The 10,826-nt window shown below is 40.5% G+C and overlaps 1 protein-coding gene across 1 annotated transcript in view; it reads left to right on the top strand.

The window, feature by feature from the left end:
• Positions 1 to 1,775, top strand: part of Tchh (trichohyalin) — a 5,509-nt gene extending 3,734 nt beyond the window's left edge. Inside the window, exon 3 of the mRNA XM_021196948.2 lies at positions 1 to 1,775. This exon is cut by the window's left edge and continues 31 nt beyond it. Within this exon, the coding sequence (XP_021052607.1) occupies positions 1 to 1,752 (1,752 nt within the window). The 3' untranslated portion in view covers positions 1,753 to 1,775.
• Positions 1,776 to 10,826: the final 9,051 nt, after the last annotated feature.

Consider the following 10,826-nt stretch of genomic DNA (forward strand, 5'->3'; position numbering starts at 1 on the left):
CGCCGCCTGGAGCGTGAGGAAGAGCAGCTGCGGGATAGACCATTCCGCCGGGAACAAGAGCGCCGCCTGGAGCGTGAGGAAGAGCAGCTGCGGGACAGACCATTCCGCCGGGAACAAGAGCTCAGACGCGAAAGAAAATTCCGTGAGGAAGAAGAGCGCAGCGAGAAACTGGAGGAAGAGCAGCGTGGCCAAGAGCGAGACCGTTTGAGGGTGGAGGAGCAGCTTCGCGGACAGCGAGAGGAAGAGCAGCGCCGCCGTCAGCAGCGTGACAGAACGTTACGCCGGGAAGAGGAGCTCCGCCAGGAACTTGAGGAAGAGCGGCTGCGGGACAGAAAGATCCGCAGGGAACAAGAGCTCAGGCGCGACAGAAAATTCCACGAGGAAGAAGAGCGCCGCCAGGAGGAGTTTGAGGAAAAGCAGCCGCGGCTTCAGGAACCTGACAGAAGATTCCGCCGGGAACAAGAGCTCCGTCAGGAACGCGAAAAAGAGCAGAGGAGAGGCCAGGAACGTGACAGAAGGTCCCGCGAGGAACAAGAGCTCCGCCAGGAACTCGAGGAAGAGCGGCTGCGGGACAGAAAGATCCGCCAGGAACTCCAGGAAGAGGAGCTAAGGCGCCAGGAACGTGACAGAAAATTCCGTGAGGAACAAGAGCTCCGCCAAGAACTGGAGGAAGAGCGGCTGAGGGATGGTAAGATCCGCCGGGAGCAAGAGCTCCGCCGGGAGCAAGAACTCAGCCGGGAGCAAGAGCTCCGCAGGGAGCGCGAGGAAGAGCGGCTGAGGGACAGAAAGATCCGCCGGGACCAAGAACTCCGCCAGGAACTGGAGGAAGAGCAGCTGAGGCGCCAGGAACGTGACAGAAAAATCCGTGAGGAACAAGAGCTCGGTCAAGAACTGGAGGAAGAGCGGCTGCGGGACAGAAAGATCCGCCGGGAGCAAGAGCTCCGCCGGGAGCGCGAGCAAGAGCAGCGGCGGCGCCTGGAGCGTGAGGAAGAGCAGCAGCGTCTCCAGGAGCGTGAGGAAGAGCAGCGCCGCCGCCAGGAGCGCGAGCAAGAGCAGCAGCGGCGCCAGGAGCGTGAAGACGAACAATTTCGCTTTGAGGAACAGCAGCGCCGCCGTCAGGAACGCGAGCAACAGTTGAGACAGGAGCGCGACAGGAGAGTCCTTGAGGAAGAAGAGCTTCGTCAGGAAAGGGAGGAGCTGCTGCACCGCCAGGTGGGTGGCAGGAAATTCCGGGAAGAGGAGCGACTCCGCCTGGAAAGAGAGGAGCAGCAGCGTCGTCTCCAGGAGCGTGACAACAGAAGGTTCCGCGAGGAAGTAGAGCTCAGGCAAGAAAGGGAAGAGCAGCAGCTGCGCCAAGAGCGTGACAGAAAATTCCGTGAGGTAGAAGAGCTTCGCCAGGAAGAAGAGCAGCGCCGCCGCCAGGAGCGTGACAGGAAATTCCGGGAAGAGAAACACCTACGCGAGGAACAGCAGTTGCGCAGGGAGAAGCGAGATGGTCAATACCCGACTGAGGAGCAGTTTGCCCGGGATACGATTCGTCGCCAGGAACAAGAACTACGTCAAGAAGAGGAACAAAGACGTCGCCAAGAGCGGGAGAGAAAATTCCAAGAAGAGCAGATCCGTCGTAGGCAAGAGGAGCAGAGGCGCCGCCAAATCCTGGAGCCTGGTACGCGCCAGTTTGCCAATGTCCCAGTGCGTTCCAGCCCTCTCTATGAGTACATCCAGGAGCAGAGGTCTCAATACCGCTCTTAAAAGATGCCGCAAGCATCCTGGCACCAGCCAAAGCTTCAAGCAAAAGAAAATGAGAAACACTGGGGTATCCAGCGATAACTCACGTGTTTCTTCTGGTTGTGGGAAAACTCTCTGATCTTAGAATGTGTCTTTTCTTACAGAATCTTAAACTATACCCATTTCATTTCTTTTAATTCCTGTCTTTAATTCTTCCTCGGGTAGTTCTTTTTTGCAAGATGTCTTTGTTCTTTAGTGCAGATATGATGTGCACTTTAAAAAATAAGCCATTTAATTTTTGAACGAATCTTCTTTGAGGAGCACATTGATTTATTGCCTTCATAAATAACAAGAATAATGTAAGCAATCTGATATTCAAAGTAATTGAATCACTATTTTTAGTGGTGGATCATTTTATCTAGAGCTTTCATTTTATGAGTTCAAGTTGATATTTTCTTTGGCCTAAATTTTGTCTTTACCTCCAAATGGTTTTCTCAGGTTTTGTTGCAAAATTGTGACAGATTCCATCAGCAGGCTGAAACTTACATCCCTCAGATAATGTAGTAGTAGTAGGATTTATGCAGAAAATACCATATGAAATCATGTCATAACTGGAACAAATCTTGCTAAGAGAAATGCTTGACAGAAAATTATAATTTGGCATTATATTTTTATATTTCGCACCATCTAAAATCTCAAGTGAAGGCAAGGTGATCCTTAAACAACTCAAATTTAAAACTGTAATTGTAGCACTCTGTTCCATTTCCCCAAGTCTTGTTGGGTTTGAGAATTTTTCTACTTTTGTACGTTTTGGTTTAGAGGGAACCTACTCAAGATTCTGTAAACATTTGTCTTGTTTAGGTCCAATAAGAGTTCACAGAGTGGTGGCAGAAGGAAAAGGAAAATGTATGGACAGAGGACGATTTTCTAGAGGTCTCTTTATTATACTTAGATACTTGCAGTACTTTGAGGCTTTATACTACCTGGAAGACATTCTTGTTCAAATAATTGGACTGTTAAAAATCAATAAATGTTTGGCAAATAATTTTTCTTGTCTGTTTTAATTATGTGCCTATCATAACTCATATGTAGTCTGGAAATTTGTATATTCCCAATATCTTATGGTAGTTTTACTATTAGCTGTGTCCAAATATGAAAGGAAGAAAGAACCTTTGATTTTTTTTTTCTACAAAATTTCCCAATTAAGGTGACTCCTATATTATTTAAGAGTAAGACTTGGACAGCACATTAGAATTTGGCATTATATTTCTATACTTAGAACCACTTAAAATTTCATAAAGCAAAAGCAAGATGGTGCTCAAATAATTCAAATTTAAAACTGCTATTCCATTTCCCCAAGGTTTGTTGGGTTTGAGAATACTACTTTTGTATATATTGCTTTAGAGGGAACTTACTCAAGTCCCTGTAAACATCTATCTTGTTTGGGGGCCAAAAAGTTTTCATTGAGTGTTGGATGAAATTAAGGAGACCCTTATATTATTTCCAGCACCACAGAGACTCTCTTTCTAAGTGTTTTGTTTTTAATGCTACTGCTTTCTGTATCCTTTCTTGCAGTGACTCACACAGGTCATGGCATACTGCACTCCCAATGTTGCTATTGCTTTTTTAAATGAAGTAGCTACTTTGTGCTTAAGCCAGTGATGGAACATGACCTAAAATTTAGGAGCAGCTCTATAGACATAATTAATGACCCAGTGATTTAAGCAACATAGTTCGTGAAGTGCCTGAATCAGAAAATGCTAAATAGTAATTAGTCCAAATGTTACATTACTATCACACAATGCAGACACCCCTATGCCACTCTATTATCATTGTATTAAATTCTATTATTTAATTGAGTAACTAGGGAAGATTTTCAAAAAGACTTTATTAAGATTATCGCTATTTTAAGCCACGTGTAGTAGCACACTCCTTTAATCCCAGCACGCAGAAAGCAAAGACAGATGGGTCTCTGAGTTAGAGGCAAGCCTGACCTACAGAGCAAGTTCCAGGATAACCAGAAATACACAAAGAAAGCCTATCTTAGGAAAGAGACACAGAGAGAGGGAAGGGGGAAAAAAGAAAATTAGTATTTTTATTTGTGAAATCATGGAAAAGTGCCCTAAAATTATAGTCAACATTTCTGTCAAAGGCTAACAATGCAACTCCTGAGTGTCATTTTGGTTGAATAAGGAGACTCTTAATTGTAAAGATTCTAGACTCTCTCACACTTTAAAACAAATGTACGATGTTCATCAAAAACAAGCTAAAGAATCCTTTTGTTCTTCCAAACTATAAAACCATTTTTCCTCCACATATTTATTTTTCTTCTTTTAAGTTCTTTACAGAAGCCCTGGAAGAAATCCAGTATTTTTCCCAAAGATCCTCATAAAAGAGTCTCCTTCTAAATCCCCAACTCCAGGACATTATACTTAACAGTTATGCTACAATTCAACAGTAGTAGTGAAAGCAATTCAGACTTCTTATAGCACTTTACAAATGAGGAAAACATCAGATTCTACAGAAGAAATTATTGCTTCATTAATTTTAATAATGCCCTTTTTTGACAAATATATCAGAAAGGCCCTAGCTACTCATAGCACAGTGGCAGGAAAACTTGGAGACCAACCATCTTTATACAGCTGAATGATGTACCTATCAGGGCAGGACCTTGATGTTATTGGGCAATTGCATCTTTAACGTCAACTAGATATTCTAGTAGTGTTACTTCAACGGCTACTAGGAATTAGGATGGAGAATTGTTGTGTGACAGACTTTCCCTGGTAACGCACAACATATGTTTACTCACCCCAGAACTAAAACTCATGGCAAACCAAAAAAACTGTTGCACCAACATCCAACATGGTGAACCAGTGAGTTTTTAGGAGGATACTAACAGGAGTGCCGGTGAAGGGTAACTTAGAAGTAGCGATGACTCAAAAGCAGCTACAGCATTGAAAACTCACCTTCCCAACATGGGTAAAGACTAACAAAAGCTATAACTCAGGAGCCCTCAACACAGCTTGTCTGTGATTTCACAGTCCAATAATCTCTTCTCGCTGCAGTTCAGCTGGTCAGAGTCTCTTTCCCTCAACAAGTCTTTACTCCTTTTCATACTACTAGAAGAATACACTTCCTTTTACACTACTACCGTCAAAAGTCTTCCAAGTGTTGAGCATTGAATACACACAGAGATGCAGACAGACACAGACACGTACATACAGACACAAACACATACAGAGAGAAAGAGAGGAGAGAGAGAGATTGGCTTTATACATTGAAGCCTTAATATTGAGCAACTTGGAATGTATTATTATTTAGAGATTTAATATTTAAAGAAGAAATTAACATTAGGTTGTTAGTTTGGGTTCTAATCTGCTATGGCTGCTATCCTTATAATAAGAAAATTGAGTACAGATACAAACAAGGGAGCTATGAAAACACAAAAAGAAGATCATTACATATAAGCCAAGGATAAAAGTATGGAACATATTCTTTCCTGATAACCATTAGTACTCAGTCCAGGGAACACTTTGGTATTTGACTTCAAGCCTTAAAGAATGTGATAAATTAATTTATTTAAGCCAGTAGTCTGTGGCACTTTGTTCTGACAGACCTGAACAACTAATACATTACATAAAATCGAACTGTGATCTGTTGGTAGGTAAACAAATGTATTATCATCTAATCCAAACAGATCTTGCTTGGTTGCTTTGATTTTCATTTTTTGTTGCATAATTATCAGTTTTCTCCATCAGGCTAAAAGTTATAGCCACTTCTACAGAAAAAAAAATCCATATGATATAAGTCCAGAACTGGTAGAAATATCTGTTATGAGTAAGATTTAGTTAGAAAATTAAAATTTGGCATTATATTTTTATACTTAGCATCAGTTAAAATATCATGAAGCAAAATAAGATGTTTCTTAAACTTCAGAATTCAGAGCAGTTTTATGGTGTAATGAAAATAATCCTATAAGAAAATAAGAATCTAAGGTCCCTTCATTCACCATTCAGTCAATAAATATTTATTGAGCTCAGGATCTTTGCAAAAAAACAAAACAAAAACAAAAAACAAAAAACAAAAACCAAAAAACAAAAAACCACCACCAACAACAATAACAAAAAATTTTGTTTCAGGCCATATACATGCAGGGGTAAAGTAGTAATTTTGGGCTCTTCTTCCACTTTATTTTCTTGATATCTTTTTAAAATTTTTATTGGTTACTTTATTTATTTACATTTCAAATGTTGCTCCCCTTCCGGTTTCCTCTCTATAAACCCCCTATCCGACCCCCCTTGCCTTGCCTCTATGATGGTGCTCCCCTACCCACTCACCTACTGCCCCCTGCTGGGGCATCAAGCCTGTACAGGACAAAGGACCTCCCTTCCCATTGATTCCAGATAAGGCAATCCTCTTCTACATATGCAGCTCAAGTCATGGGCCCCTCCAGGTGTATTCTTTGGTTGGTGGTTTAGTCCTTGGGAGCTCTGTGGGGTCTGGTTAACTGATATTGTAGTTCTTCCTATGAGGTTGCAGTCCCCTTCAAGTTCTTCAGTTCTTTCTCTAACTATTCTATTGGGGTCCCCATGCCTAGAAGCTGGAAACAACCCAGATGTCCCTCAACAATAGAATGGATACAGAAAATGTGGTACATTTACACAATGGAGTACTACTCAGCTTTTAAAAACAATGACTTCATGAAATTTGCAGGCAAATGGTTAGAACTAGAAAATATTCTAAGTGAGGCAACTCAGTCACAAAAGAACACACATGGTATGTACTCACTGATAAGTGGATATTAGGAAAAAAGCTTGGAATATGCACACTACAACTCACAGACCATAGGAAGCTCAAGAAGAAAGAAGACCAAAGTGTGGATGTTTCAGTCCTACCTAGAAGGGGGAATGAAATAATCACGGGAGATAGAGGGAGGAAAGGATCTTGGAGGGAAAGAAGAGGGGGAGGCGAAAGGGGGGCAGGATCAGGTATGGGAGAAGTATAGAGGGTCAGGAAATATATAGCAGAATTTGAACAGAAATATGTAGCAGTGGAGGGCTGGGGAACTGGGAGTAGCCATTAGAAAGTCCCAAATGGGGTTGGTGAGATGGCTCAGTGGGTAAGAGCTCCTGACTGCTCTTCCGAAGATCCGGAGTTTAAAGCCCAGCAACCACATGGTGGCTCACAACCATCTGTAACAAGATCTGATGTCCTCTTCTGGAGTGTCTGAAGACAGCTACAGTGTACTTACATATAATAAATAAATAAATCTTTAAAAAAAAAAGAGTTATAACTTAATTTAAAAAAAAGAAAGAAAGAAAAGAAAGTCCCAAATGCCAGGAAAGCAAGAGGTTCTTAGGTCCAATGTTGAATGACATTAGCTGAAATACCCAACAAAGGGGAAATAGAACCTGAGAGACTGTATCCAGTGGATAGGCAGGGCACCTGGTTAAGGGATGGGGCCACCCTCCCATCTCAAAAATTTAACTCAGAATTGTTCCTGTCTAAAGGAAATGCAGTGACAGAGAGTGGAGCAGAGACTGAAGGGAAGGCCATCCAGAGACAGCCCCACCTAAGGATCCATCCCATCTGCAGACACCAAACCCAGACACTATTGCTGATGCCAAGAAGCGCTTACTGACAGGAGCCTGGTATATAGCTGTCCCCTAAGAGGCTCTGGCAGAACCTGACCAATACAGATGTGGATGCTAACAGCCAACTCTCTTGAGATCTTATATAAACTTCTTGCACTTTTTAGGTTTCCATTGAATTACATTCCATCAATAGGTTGGAATATTTATCAACATTATCCCAGGGCTGAAAACATTTACATTCTACTGAAAGCCAGGGGTGGAAGTATTATGAGCTTGAGGTCACCTGAGCTATTAATGGTGCTCAGCTGACCCAGTCTGCAAGAAGACCCCTGACTCAAAAGAGAATTCTGACTGGAGCACTCAACTTGTTCCAATGGGCTTCTCAAGGTGACTCTAATGACTCCATGCTAACTCCTATATTAGCTAACAGAAAACGGGAGAATGACTTAATTGACTACAATGTTTATAAGAACCTATTTCAGCTTCAAATATCTTATTCCCCAGCCAAATATCCCTGAATTTCCTTTTATTTGTCTCCACAACTCCTACCCAGAGCTCCTTCTTATCACCCATGTTTGTTAAGGGAAAACATTTTGGTCAGACATAGTGGCACACAGCTTTAATCCCAGCACTCAGGAGGCAGAGGCAGATGGATTTTTGTGAGTTTGAGTCCAGCCTGGTCTATAAAGCAAGTCCAGGACAGCCAGGGCTCTGTTACACAGAGAAACCCTGTCTCAAACACACACACACACACACACACACACACACACACACACACACACACACACGGGGGGGGCGAGGGGGGAGGGAGAGGGAGATGGGGAGATGGAGACGGAGACAGAGAGATAGAGACAAAGACAAAGACAGAGACACAGAGAGACAGAGACAGAATATTTTAAACTGACTTCATTTTTTTAATCCTCTTACTACCAAAGATGATGACCTTTCTGTTTTACAATTGTAATGTGTGCCTTTGATTCTCATTTTTTTTTCTGTAAGGGACAATTTTAATCCTAGAATTTAATCCATTCAAATAAAACTTCAATAGAAATTAGTATTCAGCATGAGGCCCGTGTCTGCTTCATCTTCTATACTAATTACACATGGCTAATATATCCACTCGGTCTTGATAATTATTTTTTGAGCAAGTGTTCTGGACCTGTAATCTTCTGGAGATTATAATCTATGTAATATGTAACATATAATAAGCACATTCCCTTGTTAGTAAAGAGCTGAGAGTCACATGCAATAACCTAAAACTAGTCCAAAAGATTCTAATCATCAGTTTTTGAACCCTCAGGCTGCTAATGGCAAGCACATAAGTTACAAAACCTTTTAGCATTTGATTTTAACTACTCCCTTTTAAGAAATGTGTCACACTTTTAGCAAGATAGAATGTAGATCTTGATTTTTTAATTTAATGCCTGTCTGTGATAGACACAATCTAGTGTCCATCACCTTCTCAACTTGGATCTCACAGTATCCTTAGCACCAACTATGTGCTCAAATCTAATCATTAGGACAGCATTGATCATCCTTGCTTCATGGACTTATGGTAGAATTGTACCTGCATGGTTTTCCTCCTGCCCTCCTATATCCAAGGGAAATTTATACTCAATTTATAAGAATCAGATTGAATTCCACCTCCTCCTTAAAATCTGTGCTAATCACTTGATACTCAATATTTCTCTTCATTGAGACTCTAAGATATTTTATCTTCAGCTGGACATAGTGGCACACACCTTTGTTTTCAGAACAGGAAAGAAGAGGCAGGTGAATTTCTATGAGTTCAAAACCAGTCTACATATTAAGTTCCAGAATAGTTAGAGCTACATAGTGAGACCCTGTTTCAAAACAAAACAAAACAAACAAACCAACAAAATAATATATCTTTTTATTATATTATATAATAAAATTATATAATGTTATTATATAATATAATAAATAAATGTTTGTTTGTTTTTTTAAGATTTATTTATTTATTATATGTAAATACACTGTAGCTGTCTTCAGACACTCCAGAAGAGGGCGTCAGACCTTGTTACAGATGGTTGTGAGCCACCATGTGGTTGCTGGGATTTGAATTCCGGACCTTCGGGTGCTCTTATCCACTGAGCCATCTCACTAGCCCAAGATATATTATTTTTATCATCCATTAATTGATTACAATATTCTGTCTTAGTTGGATTTACATTTCTTTGATATTTCTAATTAGATTGTTATAAGACTTTAATTATTTTGGCCTTTTAAATTTTTTTGTTTTTTGTTTTCCATGATGAACAATAAGCAACACAACTCTTTGAAGTTCTGAGGAAATATTTGGACTCTCTCGCTAGAAAAAAATAGCATATTTAAAACTTTTGATGGGAATTTGAAAAGTTCCAAATTATGATAAACTATTCTTAACTTTATGCACCTGGCAAAAGTGGAAGAGTAGAAGTAGAAGAGGTGAATTTCACACCATCCTGGTGTCACAAACACTAGAATAGAACAGACTGTAAAAAGATAGTTATTATTATTTATTTATTTATTTATTTATTTATTTATTTATTTTGGTTTTTTTCGAGACAGAGTTTCTCTGTATAGCCTTGGCTGTCCTGGAACTCACTCTGTAGACCAGGCTGGCCTCGAACTCAGAAATCCACCTGCCTCTGCCTCCCGAGTGCTGGGATTAAAGGCGTGTGCCACCACGCCCGGCTGATAGTTATTAATATCCCTCCATGTTGCTGAAGTTGTTTATCGCCTGTAGGAGTTCTCTGGTAGAATTTTGGGAGTTGCTTATGTATATTATCATATCATCTGTAAATAGTGATACTTAAATTTCTTCCTTTCCAATTTATATCCTCTTAATCTCCTTTTGTTGTCTAATTGCTCTACCTAGAATTTTTAGTACTATGTTGAACAGGTAGGGAGGGAATGGGCAACCTTGTCTTGTCCCTGATTTTAATGGGATTGTGTCTAGTTTTGATGTTAGCTGTTGGTTTGCTATATATTGCTTTTATTATGTTTAGATATGTGCCATGAATTCCTGATTTTTCCAAGACATTTAAGATGAAGGGGTATTGTATTTTGTCAAACAAATCAGTAGCCATCCTTTATACAAATGATAAACAGGCTGAGAAAGAAATTAAAAATAGCACCCTTCACAATAACTACAAATCATATAAAATATCTTGGTGTAACTCTTAGCAAGCAAGTAAAACATCTGTAAGACGAGAACTTTAAATCCCTGAAGAAAGAAATTGAAGAAGACCTCAGAAGATGGAAAGATCTCACATGCATGCTCATGGACTGGTAGGATTAACATAGTGAAAATGCTATCTTACCAAAAGCAATCTACGGATTCAGTGAAATCCCCATCAAAATTTTAACAGAATTCTTCACAGACATGGAAAGAGCAATTCTCAATTTATTATAGAAAAACAAATAATCCAGGATAGCCAAAACAATTCTCAGCAATAAAAGAGCTTCTGAGGGAATTACCACCCATCCCCTGACCTCAAG

The sequence above is a fragment of the Mus pahari genome, chromosome 4 (genome assembly GCF_900095145.1).
Source record: "Mus pahari chromosome 4, PAHARI_EIJ_v1.1, whole genome shotgun sequence".
In the NCBI taxonomy this organism is placed as follows: domain Eukaryota; kingdom Metazoa; phylum Chordata; class Mammalia; order Rodentia; family Muridae; genus Mus; species Mus pahari.